A 15,498-nucleotide genomic window follows, 5' to 3' on the forward strand; every position below is an offset into this window, starting at 1 on the left:
TATTTTCTTGGGTAGTATGAATGCTGCCAGAAAAATGAAACTTCTTGATGGTCCTCCATATTCATACTGCTATCCAGCCTGAGAGGGACAGCACCTCATTGTTATCACTAGTCAGTCAGATACATTCTCAGCACGAGACATTGCTTGATGAAAAAAACCATGATAGAAACAAGCCCTAAGGAACTGTGTAGTAATTACCCATCAGTATTTAATTTCATTATGGTCAATACACATTTTTTACATTTTGTGGATTGCTATAATAACTGAGCATCTGTCTTCTAGTACTTTCCTAAAACAATATCACTAACAACTTTCAGGTGTTTTTCCTTCCTTGTTTTTCCCAATCTTTTTCATTTGGGTTTTTTGGAGAGGTTTGGTTTTAAGACTGGCTGATGGTGATTTTTGTTTTGCTTGTAATTAGACATTTTACTAAATATTTATGCTATGTTTATGAATGAGACTATCAACAGCACAAACAATTTTATTATAGGAATAATTATAGAACATGAATGCTGAAGTACTAATTGAGCTAGAAATGTGAAGTATGTCATCAAGTTCAATAATAATATTCCACAACACTATGTAGATGCTGTGCATTTTCCATTTGATAGTATCATAACAGTTTTCAGTAGCAAATAACCTGAAGTCCCTCTGACAATATATTATCTCCAAATTTTTCTCTTTAACTGGTGTTTTCTGTAGTAATATTCACATCACCAAGACTGCTTTAAAATAAAAACTAATCTGTTCCTAATCCAGCTACAAATAAGATGATAAATAAATCAAGAGAGAAAAAATTACTCTTTGAAATGACATTATAACAAACCATGATTGAAAAAGCAGTATTACAAGCATTATCCATTGACTCGATACCCTCAGGCAAAATCATGTGTAATGGTACTGATGCAAAATAATGCAGTGGAATTTATTCTAATAATTCTGGGCATGAATAATTTTTGAAGGTAATAGAAGCCAGAATCATAAATTCTCATTTCATTTTACCACTGGACATGTCCTGTGCTTTTAATCAGAAATACCAGACTGGAATGTTTCTCTAACTCTAGTTATAGGTTTATTGATATTAAATTTCTGAACAGTAAATAATAAATTAATAAAGTAAAAATAAAAAAATCAGGCTAATACTAGGATATTCTAGGCACATATCCTATTAACTATTTCATAACAAAATATCTTCGTGTTTTCTTCATGAAATCTACTTATTCCAAGTAGTTTTGATGAAGGAGAAAGAAAAAGACCAGTGCTGAAGCACTAGCACTTAAAAAAATTAAATATTAAAAGACATTATCTGTTGACTTAACGTTACAAGCACTTTTTCTACTTGTTAAAATTTAGTTTGTAAACAAGACCGTGCTGTACATAAAAAGGAACCATTTCCTGTTTAAAATGACAGACGTATGGTTACTTTTTTTACAAAACACTACATTGTTATGCATCCAAGTTCCAATTACTATTTTAATAATTAAAAACATTCCACAGTAAATAAAGAGTATAATACATTCCCATCCAGACTACAATAATACGTTTTCAGTTTGGGGCACATAAAGTGAAAAGAAACTTGGAACTTCCTATCTGATAACCCAGGTAAAAATTTTAACATATTAAATAGCACACTGTTGTAAACAAAACCAGAACAAAAACTTATTGCCCCCTGCAGTTCTCTGACAATCTCTGCACTATCACAAAGTCCTCAAAAATATTCACGGGGATTATTTCCTTTTTCACTGTAGCTATACTCATGTTTTACTCTATGTTATTTACAGTATCTTTAGCTCATCAAATACTGTTAAGTTGGTTTGTTGTATTTTGCCTTATATAGCTTCACATGACTGAAGGAAACAAGAAAAATGCAGAATCCTATTTTTTATGAAACTTAGTTGAGAATAATTCATATAGGATTATTATAAACAAACCACTCCAGAAGAACATTATTGAGATTGCAAAATCAAAGACATGCAATTTAAGAAATCCCAGAATGTGGTTGATTGAATTTTAACCTTAATTCAATTTTCCTATGTATATGCATAGAGACTTTTTTTTCTTCAAAGAAATACTGCTTATTTCAAATCCTGTAATACTCTTAAGTTTTGTTCACTAGGCAGGAAATGTATTGTGCTACATGGCTAACAAATATTTGCTGACAGCACTGACACAATCCTGAGTTGCAGGCCAATATGGGATCAATCGGTCTTAGGAAAATGAGCTTTTATAACCTCTATCTGTTCTAGCTCCCTGTCTTCACTACTTCCCTATACGAAGCTGTTGATCTCTCCCCTCTGATTTCTAATGTTAACTTCAAGCTCTACTCATGTCATATTCAGAGTTAACTCAGTTATTTGGGGCAATTGAAAGTTTACCCATTTCTTCTTGCCAGCTTATAGCATTAGCCTGATGAATTTAATTTATTTTTCAGTCCATCAAACTTCCATTCATATCTCTTTCCTGAAATTTTTTTTTCACGCCCCTTTTCAGTCTCCTCAACCAACCCAGATGCCTTTCCACAACGCAGCTGCTAATTAAATATATCCTTTCCATTCCTCATAGCTTTTTCCAGCCACTCTGCACTTCCTTATCGAATCTGTACATCCACCACAGACTTCCCATTCTGACTCCCACTCCATGTGCCTTTTTCCTCTCTGGCCCTTGGTTCTTTCCTTTTCCAGCTTCCTCCCCACCTAGCTTCTTCTCAATTAACTTCATTTTTCTTTTAACAGAAAATATGAGATTATGTTACCTGCCCCGCATTTGATAACTTACCCCGGCACACTCGTTGAATAATTGAACTAAAACAATTGAAAATCGTTGGCTCTGTACTGCTCTAGAAATTAAAATTAATAGAAAAGTATAGTCAAAATATTCAGGATCTGCATCTACTTATGCATTTTGAGAGAGCTCTTTTCATTAGCAATAAAGGTTTCATTGAACTGCTCAAAAAACACACCAAGCAGAGGAAACAACAATTAGGTACATTTATCTTTGTGTTAGATGTACAGCTTGCTATTACAAAGACATTAAAGGTAGCTACATATATATATATATATATATATATATATGAATTACGTGCACATTTTGTAAAAGCAAACAATCATGCTGTATGTGAAACATTTAAAATGCTAAGAGAACACTGAGGAGAAGCACAGTTTTGAAGAAAATGCATAATAATTTTTTTATTTAATTTAATAATTTTATTATTTTTTAATTTAAGGAAGAAAGTAGATTATTTTGATTCTTAATTTTTAAAAAGAGACCAGGTGCTAAAAAGAACAAATTACCCAAATCACATACACAATTTCCACTTTCCTGAGAGAGAGAAGAATTGGGACATAAATGAAGGTATGTCCAACTGTTTACAGTGACTCAGTGTTTAATTATAGTAATCACAGAACCAATTAGGTTGGAAAACACCTATGAGATCACTGAGTCCAAACGATGACCGAACATAACCATGTCGACTAGACCACGGCAGCAAGTGCCATGTTCAGTCTTTTCTTAAACACCTCCAGGGGCAGTAACTCCACCATCACCTTGGGTAGCCCAGTCCAATATCTAATCGCACTTTTGGTGAAGAATTTCTTCCTAATGTCCAACCTAAACTTCCCCAGAAGCAGTTTAAGACTGTGTCTTCTCAATCTATTGCTATTTGCCTGGGAGAAGAGGCCAACCCTCACCTTGCTATAACACACTCTCAGGTACTTGTAGAGGGCACATTGGAAATCAATATTATAAACTTTGGATCTTTATGTTTACTGTACCTTTAATCCAGTCATTGTTGCAGACATCTAAAGCAAACTCTGCAGCTGCAGAATGTTTAATACATCAAGATGTTCCCAAGGCTGATTATATCACCATTATAACTTTATAATTTTAGAGCAGCATCTGACAAAATAAGACTATAACATCCAACTTTTAAAGAATCATAAAAAACGTGTCTTTAACTGTGCAAGTACTTTTGCAAGCATCTTTTTTCAATGAAAGATAGTGTGGAGTACATGTTCTTGGATGACACAAACCAACTTGAAAAGAGTAACTATTGAATACATGGTTAAACACATGAATATTACACAACTTTATGTAATAAAATGAGGTTATAGAACAATAGACAGCTCTTCTTCCTGGTGATACATGTTTTTGAGGATTATCGTATTGGGTAGTGAAAGAAAAGAATCCCTGCTTGGAAAACAATGCTGGCTTTTTATCTGGAAAGTTCTGGAAAGTCCAGATAACTGCTCAGCCATCTGCAATCAATTTGGCTTCCTCAGAGCTGTTTCCGTCCTCTAAGCCAAGCCACCACATGGACATATGAACATAACTTTTTGCACCAACATGGTCACTGTCAGGTAAGCCATGTTTCACAATAAAAGCCACTGGCTTGTAACTGTAAAAGCCACAACACAGACTTAGACTCAGCCAGAGAAAAAATTGAATATCATGAGGGATGCTAGAAGATCGAGTATGTTGCCAGGCATGACTGGATGGGCTACCTCCTGCAAACACTGTGGTGTCTGTGAAGCAGCTACTCTGGCAAAAGATGGGCAGTAGCAGAACTCAGCATGCTTACAGACACTCTGAAGCCAGCTCATCAGAGCATTACAGTCATAAAATAGTAATTTACTGAGACTGTAATCACCACTGTAATTTGGCTTTAGAGATAAATGCAAAGGCAGACAGGGTAAGCCCTGTCTGGAAAGTTAGTTAGGTTTTTCCTAAATGGGAATTCATTCTTCAGGCAAGTGGCAAAAACTGTGCAATAGTGATGATGACTATTGAATGTACGTGAGCTTCACAGTGTGGAAGAAATCCAAAGATAAATTCCCCCTTTCATGCTTATAATGGTTTCAGGAAGAAAAGTAAATATTCTCAAGAAAAACGTAAATATTCTCTTGAAAAAGTTGGGATCACAGAATCTTACTATATTCAGTGTAATTGCACAGCAGTTAATAGCTTGCAAAGCTGGGTCCCATTACAAAGTTTTTGGTGCCCCTTGTGAGTTTGTTATTCAGAGCAGTTATATAAACCACCTCTCTTGTTATTCAACAACTAAATAACATTTAATGACATTCAAATTCACACAAGGTTTTTTAAATGCAAAATTGTCATCAATCATCAATCACTCATCTGTATAATGTCATATTTTTTCCAATATTTCTCTAGTAGAAAACATTAAGGGAGCTATTTTCCATCTTAAATTTACATAGGACATAAAATTAATAACTGCTTTCTGCTCCAATGACTCTTCAAAATAACTCTGAGCTCATGACCCTTCTCTTACAAAAAAAATCAACCTACAGTGTCAGTGCAAGAACATTCATATGCTAATAATTCAATTAATCTATTATACTCTAGGAAACCTACCTATTCTTTTGCAAAAAAGCAATGTTAATTATTTACATCATTTCATTTTGCTGCCACGAACTGCATAAAATAATAATTGGACTTAAAAGTGATTTTCTGGAATATCGTGGAAATATATGGGTTTATATAAGATAAAAATCAGAATTTACAAGACAAACACAATCCTCAGAACCCACAACAAGTTTGAGGATCTCCAAGGTGAGGGAGAAAGACACTTTCTACATGGCCATGATCTAGCCATGAAGGTGTCCCGTGTGCCAACCCTAGAAATCTCCTGCCACAAAAGAGAAATTGAGAAAAATACCTGAAGCAATTTAATGCATCCAGCCCACCCCCCCACCCCCCCATGGCTCATTCAGCTTAACTTGCATGCTCAAAAGATAACAATTTAAGGAAATATATCACTCAGAACTTCTGGAAAAATTGAAATAGTTCCTGATTTATGCAAAGCTGGCTCTCAGTAACTGCTGAATAGTAAATGGCATCAAGAAAAATAAATATACTCTGAATGAAAGGAAAGAGCAATAGGGAATCCCACTGCACCTGAAACCCTATGAAGTGAGGAAGTTTTAAACCACTTCCTTTACTCTGAGGAATAGTTTCCGAATAGTTACCAAAATGTGAAAACAACAAAAAAAAAAAGTTTATTTTCATAGAGGTTCTGAAGTATTTGGAAATGGTACTAATTTTTAATTAATTCAGATAGAGAGTTTAGTTAGGAAGCAGTAGTAAAAAAGGTTGATAAATCCTGCATTTTAAAAAGTCAGATTTATCCACAGTATAAGTGGTAGGGCTGGGCTTTGCATAGAACAGTAGATCTTTCAGAAGCATCTTCTGTAGTTAAGTTTGGAGCATCCTCACAGCAAGTTGTACTGAGAAACACGATATATAGATTTTGCTCACTGAGAACCACTAGAATGCAACTTCCCAGGATTCCCAGAGAAAAACAGTTGTAGGGAACAGTATTTCTACTTAAAACATGTATAGTCACACAAGCATAATATCCCATTACCTTTTGAACAGATGTAATCAGGAAAACACTAATGAATTTCAGTTTGTTGGAATTTTCCTACTCACCTAAACCTGGGTGTGCCATAAAAATGATGTAATTATAAAACTATTGCCCTGAAAGAAACCCACAATCCAATAGCATATAGTTTACCAAGCACTTGAAAAAATCTAAGCGTATTTGAACTCCTGCCAGCTTGCATATCTTCTCAATAAGTTACTTGACAGGCTACTGGGAGCCTGAGTTCAAATAAGTCATTTTAAATACTTCAGAGCCAGGATCCCCAGAGTTTATTGGCTCCATGAGCCTGGAGCAGCCAGCCAAGTGAGCACCTCAGAGCTTGCAGCCCCAAGAGCTGTCTGATCTTTGGATGTTTGCAACAGTCTGATCTGTGGATTGTTTCCAAAGCTGAGATTCAGAAAGCAAATCCTTTTGCAAAAAGCATCAACATTTTGACTTTCCTTCTGATTAAGAGAACAAGCAAATTTTCATAATTGAAATTCTTCATTAAACATTTGTTCTTTCTCCAAGTTATAGGGAAAGGTAAAATGTTGAGTGATCAAAATCTTTTATCAGACTGAACTAGTTTATGCTGCAATGGTCAACTACTTATTCTTACTGCCTCTTTCCATCATGGGAATTAAGTTTTACTGTCAGGAAATGAGATCAAGGAAGGCTAAATGATCTGCTTGAAACTACAGAGAAAACTTGGCTACACTGTGACAAAGTTGCAAGCTAGTAGTCAAACTTCTGGACCATCCTTCTTCCTTAGGCCATATCACAACAAGATGTACGCTCTCTTAAGCTCACACAGTCATCACTTCATGCCAAATGTCAAAATCCTTTCTCATGTTGCCTTCTGACAAGCCAAATTAGGATTAAAAGAGGGATCAGAAATCATTCAGAGAACAGAGAACATGAAAGCCTGAAAGTTGTTTGAATATGCCCTCTGATGTCACACATCTGAACTGGTTCGTGATCCTTTGATTGACTGTAATCTTGTCAGTTTACCAGCCTGACACAGCACCCAGTTACAACGTGGTTCAAGAAAAGACAAGTGTACCAGGCAAGGGGGGACCTACTGCAGAGCACAAAAAGGCATGAGTGGGGTAGGTGGCCTCCAGACATTACTTCCAGGCTGCACATGTTAACATGCCTTCCACACATATTAGCAGCTGTTCTTGGTTGTTTTCTCTGTGGATCCAAAACACCAGCAGTATGTGCAAAATTTACACAGAAGCATCAGAGTGATTTCACTGTGCCCTTGAGACATTTCCAGGTTCAGAGCCTGGACAGCGCACAACCCTGAAGAATCTGATGGATAAAACATCACATTGTTTCCAGCCTGCTTCTTCAACTGTATATATGCACACACACTGAAAACTGCAGTTCAGACAGGGTACTGATGAACACATTACATAAAAAAATGAGATCAGCATTTGCACTCTTATGAGCTCCTGATTAGGTCTAGACACAGTGCATGTTGTAAAAAAAAATTCTTTATAGTGTGTTAAGGGATAATTGACCCTCAAGCCAACACGGAGGATTGTCAAAACAATCAGTGATCCCACAGTTTCCAGGTTAAGGACCTTAATTTTTCTGAGGAAGAAGCTATAGTTCAGCTGACGAATTATGGTTTGCATAGAAAAATTAAATTCTTTTTTCCAAAAGCACTTCTACTTGACTTAGAGAGCATATTGTTCATTCATGAACCAGGAAAGTTTTACAATGAGAATTTTATTGTCCTGTTCATAAAAGTGTCATGCCAATTGTAACAGCAATAATATTATAAGACATTGGGAACACACAATTTCTCTTTCTTCCTCATGACTGATCAACAAACTCCATTCTATAAGAGTGGGGATCATAGTAAGGTTTGACCCCCAGTTGATGTAAATCACAGAAACTACATACTTCAGGTTGGTATATACCAGTGCTGATTTCCACAGCTTTAGTACACACTTCTAAAGAGACACAGATTTGGACATCCACTCATCTGTTTATGTAAGAGAGGCTGACAGATAATTGGTAGTAAATTTTCAATTTTTTTGCCATAATTTTCCTACCAAAGGAAGATCTACAAAATGCCCTTTTTACCACAGAACTGAAAAAATCATTAGTTTGATAATTGCACACTGTCTTCCAAAACTAACAAATATATAAAAAGAGTCACACTAGAAAGAAAAAAATAAATCAAGGCTGAGGAATAATTTCACAGTGTAACTTTGTAATGAGTCCCAGGAGAAAATATCTGTTCCTTTTGTTCCCCTCTGCAAAGCTACTTAATTGATTCCTAACTGTTGTGTTAATGCTCCCTATTCCTGTCAGAATCCCTTTGGAAATACATTAAAGTAACCAGGACTCTCTCCTGATGCAGGTCCCTTTGAACGCTGGAATCTGGGATTCTCTGACACACATCACATTTCAGGCAGTGGGCCAGTGCAAGCTTCAGTGCCAAAGGGCTGATAAATATTAATATAGAAGCATAAAGTATACTGAATTATATATTGCAATGTAGAACAAATCAGGAAACTGTTTTCTTTTATAACGAATGACATTCTCTTACAAGCACTGTTACATTCCATCCGAAAAAAACCCAACAAAGTGCATTTGCTATAGCATGGTTTATTATCTTCTTATACCAGCTTGCGAAATTTTAAACGATGACAGGCAAGTATTTTCAAGGAAAGGATTTGGTCTTCATCAGGATCAAGAATTAGTTTGACTCTCCCTGACCTTTCTATCCCTTTTGCCGCACACACACACAGACTAATAAAAGAAGAATGAAGCAGAAAGGATTTGGCCCAGCTCCCAAATTATATCCCAGTCAATAGCCCAGTGACAGTTAGAGAATTGTGTGCGAAAGTTTGTCTGCCTGGACAGAGCAGGTGACATAAGGTAACCTCTCTTCAGCAAACAAGGAGAGAAATATGGAAAAGATGTAATTCAGTTTTTACCTATGGTGTCTAATTAACCTTAATTAAGATTGTGTTGAGGGATCTTGAGCAGCTTGCACAAGGGATATCTGCTTCCTGATTGTTTTTAGCTTCGAGAAAAGAAGATTTCCTGCCACAAGGAGAAATGTCCTTATGAAAGACATATGCTCATGTTCCAATCAAATTTTAAAAGATGGTACAGATAAAACATCCACTGTTTTAGTATTTTAATTTTTAAAGAAAAACACTAGAATTACCATAAAGTAGATTCTCTACTCTTCATGATTGAAAAAAACCCAAAACCAACCCTAAACATTTCATGATTTGGTCATATGTTCCCTTGTGTAGAATTGCTAATTATTTTTATCCCTTAATTTAAGCTTACTAACCTGCTGATGCTAAAAATGAATCAACCTTGGCAGCCACACAACTTACTGCAAAGTTTTCCTCTTCCACTACGCATCATCATCTCAAATTTCACAGTTACAGACATCATAGCTGTATTCTGCACATTTCTGACTACATTACACACTGAATAGCAGTGGGGAAGGCTTTTTTATTAAAAATGTCATTTCTGGGAATAACGTAATACAAAATTGGAAAGTTTAAAATAATTTTTAAAATTATTTTAATTTAATGCATTAGATTATAAATATTAGAATACTTGCTGGGAAATTTCTCCCTGCTTCTTGTTAGAATGACACTACTTGATAAAAGATCCCATGTTAAGGAGATTATAACTTCAAGTCCTGCATGGTCTGAAATTTTGCATACAGCATATGTGGACTTTCTTTGTGGAAAATTTCAGATAATGTAATTTAGCTATTTTTGAGACTGCAGCAGAAAGAAGAACAGCATTCTGCTGTGTCAACAGATTAACATGACTTCTTGTTTTGAAATCTGTAGTACATCTGTGGTTTACAGCAAAAAAATAAAATGTGGAAGTAAACTGGCTGCATATGGGATTAAATGAGAAATGGTAGACTTAGATATTGTGTGTGTGTGTCCATGATGACAGATGGACATTCGAAAGCAGAGTCCCTCCCAGAAAGGGACAACTGAGCTATTCAAGTACTTCATTTGATATATGGAAATCCTAGATTAAGGATTTTATGGTCAGGATACTTGAAATTTGCCCTGAAGGTTTGGTCTGCTTTTTGTGGGTTTGATTTAGTTTGAGTTTTGGGGTTTTGTTTGTGTTTTTTTTTCTTTGCCCTTGTCAAGAACTCCTGTGTTATAATAAGGAATAAGGAAAATCTTTTAAGTTGCAGTTCACTGAGGAATTGAAGAAGTGTAAGTTGAGACTCAAACATGTAGAAGGTGTGGAGACTGAGTTACAACTAGAGCTGATGGTTTTGGGAAACATGACATGGATACACATATTTCTTCGTATTTTTCAAAGTCACAAGACAGATACTACACAAGAGAAATTTCAGGTCAGGCACTGCAAACAGGGGGCCCTTGAAACCAGTGAATTTTTTGGGCCTTAAATCTTTCTCTGCCTCAGCTCTTTACAAGAAAATTTGGGAAGACAAGAGCATCTTTCTTCCCAGAGGACATTGTGAAGATAAACTCATCATTTATCTGTGAAACATCTTGGCTAGTCCAGTGAAATACATATGGAAATTCACATTTTCTTTCCCAGAAGGACTTGAATGGTACACAGATATAAAGCCTAAAGACAATAAAAAAACCCCAATACTGATTGATGTTGCTAATGAATGAATGGTGCCCATTTTGCATCTATGAATGCCTCAGGGTTCCAGGTAAAAGCAGTAGATATGATACATACTCATACACCAAGCAGGAAAATTTTACTGCACACAAAAAAATAACACTGACATTTCTTAAATTCTCTGGTTTTCCCTAGTGCAGTTATCAGTTACACCCCAAAAGCTACTTAAGAGAGCACATCATAACTTGCAGATAATAAATCTGCCATAATGTCAAGACAGAGTTTATGTTTTGAATGTTTTCAAAATATATAAGACAGGTGGAAATAAACTGACATCAGGACATTTGATAGCATATTTATCAATTATGCGATTTTATGTTTTCATCTTAAGCATCTAGTATTGACAATTGTTGGAGACAGGATACCTGACTAAAAGGATAATTAGCCTGATAATTTCCCCAGATTTCTACATGAAATGAGGATGCTATAGCATTTGAACCTGAAGGCACATATGGAGACAACTGAAATGGAGTGATGGTTTAGATCACCACAAACAAGCAATGAGACAATACTGCATGTAAGTAGGGATGCTAAAAGCAGTCTCCATTCTATAAGGAATATATAGGAAAGATTAATGTAAAATCTTGACATGGTACTTTTGCCTTCCCCTATAATGACATCAATAAACATCTTCAAGATTGATTTTTGCTTATTATTTAAATGGCCTGACACAGACACTAATACAAGTACAGACATTAAGCCAGATAAAAGCCAGACCAGTATTACTGCAGCCAAGAGCATTAATACCAGAAATTATATCAAATACTACCCAGACTGGCAAGCCTGACTAAACAGAATTCTACAGAGACTTCTGGATGCAGGGCTTTAAAAGCAGGATGATCCCTGATCTCTGCTTAGTGTTATACCCCGCAAAAACTTCCTCAAGACTTCCAGCTCAGCCTGTAGCCATCAATATCCCCTCTTCCTTTGAAATATTAGCACAATACTGGTTGAAATTGTTCCTGAGATACAGTAGTTTCCTTCTGAAATGGGACAGTAAAGTATTTTTTAAAATACTTATAGATTAATTATCCTCCATTTTGTGAAGGCTTCATAGTTCTTTCCAATCACCATTGTCTAATGTACGTTTCTTGTTAAATTTCAGAAATTACCTCATCAATGCCAAGAAAAAGCTTCCAGACTTACTTGTTCAGATTTAATCAGGTTCTGTCAGTGCAACTAAATCTTGTGAAGGTGGGACTGTTTTACCACAAAATAGATAATCAAGCTAAAATATTCTATATACTTGAATATCAAAAATAAACAGGAAATGCCGGCTCAGAAATAAAAACACAACAGCTTTACTTCTGAGAATAAACAGTACCTTTCTCCTGTCATATAACCCGTGGTTATCCAATATCATCTTCCTTTCGTGACTAGCATATCTCCGCAAATCACGTCCAAATTCCTGGGAAAGATACAGCAACTATCAGCCATTCTGACAAACCAAAATCATTATCCTTTGTGTAAGAGTCCTAACACCAAACCGTACAATAAACGAACATGTAAAAATTACCTCTATTAAAGGACTGCAGACTGATAAAACTAATCATCTGAAAGGACAATATTTTGATAGGGTCCATCACTTCAGTTGGTTAGTTGGGCACACTATGAGAAAGTAAGCCTACAGTGGGCTCCCACAGACTGTAGGTGAATTAGCTCAACAGGAAGTAGAAGTTCAGTGAGGCAGAGAAAGATGAATTCATTGCCCACTCAACCAAAGGGCCTCACACTGTGCATTTTTAGTATAGACACCCATCTAGAGAGTTGAGAAAAGGGCTGTTAAGTAGCCAGACACTTCCAGGATAAGAAAGGACCCCAAAGTTTGCAGAACTTAATCCAAGGTCCAAATAAACACATTTTGTTATCTCAGAAAGAAACGTGACTGAAGTAACTCATAAGCCCAGCAGGAGAACACATCAATTTCAACATTTTGCTTGGTCTAAACCCTCCTGCTTCCAATTAACCTGGGTAGAACAGAGTGGCAATGCACCTGTACTGCTTCCAGCACATCAAAAAGATCATTCAGAGCAGGCTCACGAGCTCTCCACTGTACCATGTAATCACTCCCTAAGAAAATGAACATCAGAAGGCAAGCATGTATAACAGATTAAAAAAATAATTCTGTGTGGAGAGAGATTAATCATTTGAGGTTTGAGTTTGCATTTAGATAGAATTTTTTATTTTGAAAATAGTGTACTATTTTATATTATGTCAACTGACTACAGTGCTTATTGTGAAAACAGCTGTCATTTCAAGTTTTCTTAACTTATTAAAACATAAATCAAAATATTCTAGTTCAAAACTAATGTGTAAATTTAAAATTTTTCCAGTGTTTACAATTTAAAACAGTCAATTAAAATGCAACTGAAACAAAACATTTTATCTAATCTGAAAAGAAGGATATCAAATTGCTTTCAATTTCCTACAAACCAAATTAAGTTCCAACTCAGAACATCTATTCCTCAAATGTTTAATTTCCTGTAAAACTCTATGACACTTTCCGAATCATCTCTCTACTCGGTAACCATTTAAATTGCTTGTTAACAGAAGTATGATGCAAAAAGACAACACGACTGACTAAAAATCTAGCCCTCCAGTCCATGAACCTAAACACTAAGCTTCAAGGAAAATAGATGTTAACTCCCTTAGAGAGACATCCATAAATGTCAGTGATGAATTCATCAGCTCCCAACCTATGACCGGGGGTTGATGACAACATGAAATGTGATGTTTGGAGATCAGGAACATTTTTTAAAAATCCATGAACTCTGAATGGTCCTGCAACAACAAAAATAGGTTATCAATGCTAGGACAACTTAAGCTGTTGTGGTTACTTACCCTGGAGCCTGTCCAACCTAACAGAGCATATGCATATTGCTCAAAGGGGGTTATGACCAGATCCACACGAATTGCTTTCCAGTCTTTGATTTCTGCCATATCCGATTTTTTTGACGTGTTGTAACTGCTGTTGTCTACTCCTGGTTGATATAATTTTAAAATTGTAAAACACTTCTGAAAATTATCCATGGCATCAACTTTTCTGCTTGGTAGTTGTTCTTCTACAAATGTTGATTCAATGATATCACAATACAGGAGTAAGCCCTAAAGAGAAGACATTGCTCACATTGAATTGCTGGACTGGTTTTACTGTCATTCCAGGGTTTCTAGACAGTTGCCTCAAAAATTCATGTAAAATGTAATTTCAGTAAACACAGAACTGTGCCATGCCAAATCTGGGCTGAGCAGAGGCATGAAATAGCAGCAGCTTCTGAAAAAATATTAGCAGATCATTTGAGGGAAATCTGCACTGAGAGACATCTGACAGTAGTGATACCTTACCCTGTACTAAGGAGACAGTATTTGCAATTCTTCCCCCCCACCCTTTTGTCCTATGCCTTTTGTAGTTATGTCAACAGAAATTTCTGAGTAAGGATCAATGTATTCCCACATGGCAGACATCCGGAAAGGCCAATTAGTCCAGAGCACAGTCTTTTTGACAGATTCCAAACTGAGCATTTGGACTGTATGAGGTTTCCTTGTGACAAGGTCTGGAGTCTCTAGAGAGATGCAAGGGTCCTGACCATGTCTGTTCCTTGAAGGGAGCACACATCTCTTTGGGTCTTTAGATCAGTTTTTTTGCTTCTGCTTTAAAATTCCTCAAATGTTTACACATTCTCCTTCCTCCAGACTAGAAATTCTTATATTAGTCTCACCATCAAAAAACATGGTCAAGAATGCCTCCTGACCGTTAATTAACACATCCCTTAATATGTAGTAAAGAATCATATTAGTTTTGTGTGGTTTTTTTTTTTAATTGCAATATTGAACTGAGATTGTATAGAAGCAATTATATTTCATGGCTGTCGGTGGTTAATTACAGTGGTCTCCAGATCAGACCTTTTATGATCAGAAGTAACAATGAACTGATTTTTTGGAAAAATACCTCCATATTAAACACCAGATTTTGATTATTTCTTTTATATAGTGCAAGTGTGGTAACTTTACAGGATAATATGTTAAATGCCTTAGAGAATACTTTACAGCAATAAAATTACTTTAATCGCTCAGAGCTATAATTCTGACCAAAAAAAAAGCATAACAAAAACACTTAACAAGATATGATTTCCATGAAGAGACACTGATAGGTATTATTACATTTTCAGCCTCCAGGTTTTTGTTGATGATAGTTTCAAATTAACGATCCCATTATTTTACTGGAAAACTGTTACAGGCTGTTTTGTGGGTCACTGGGCTACCTTTTTAATGATGACTATTTGATTTGAATTGACATTCTTTCACTTTTGGATTTTTCCTGATTATGAAGATTTATTATAAACCAATATGAGAAAACTCTTTATGTAGCTCCTTCTCTTGGATTACTAGTTTCCAAGTCTGCTGAGTTGAAAATGCTTAATTTTAGCAGGTGCTTGCTCACATCTATCTTT

The 15,498-nt window shown here is 35.8% G+C and overlaps 1 protein-coding gene across 2 annotated transcripts in view; it reads right to left on the bottom strand.

The window, feature by feature from the left end:
- The window catches only part of DNTT (DNA nucleotidylexotransferase), an 86,082-nt gene that overhangs the window by 9,033 nt on the left and 61,551 nt on the right, over window positions 1-15,498 (bottom strand). The window contains exons 9-10 of one of the 2 annotated variants that reach the window (XM_017803963.1): window positions 13,892-14,155; window positions 12,375-12,458 (exon numbers count right to left, since the gene is read on the bottom strand). In XM_017803963.1, coding sequence (XP_017659452.1) covers window positions 12,375-12,458; window positions 13,892-14,155 — 348 coding nt within the window. The remainder of the gene's footprint in view (window positions 1-12,374; window positions 12,459-13,891; window positions 14,156-15,498) is intronic. The other variant, XM_017803964.1, reaches the window with a different exon arrangement.

The sequence above is a fragment of the Lepidothrix coronata genome, unplaced genomic scaffold, assembly GCF_001604755.1.
Source record: "Lepidothrix coronata isolate B3197 unplaced genomic scaffold, Lepidothrix_coronata-1.0 Scaffold8, whole genome shotgun sequence".
Lineage (NCBI taxonomy): Eukaryota > Metazoa > Chordata > Aves > Passeriformes > Pipridae > Lepidothrix > Lepidothrix coronata.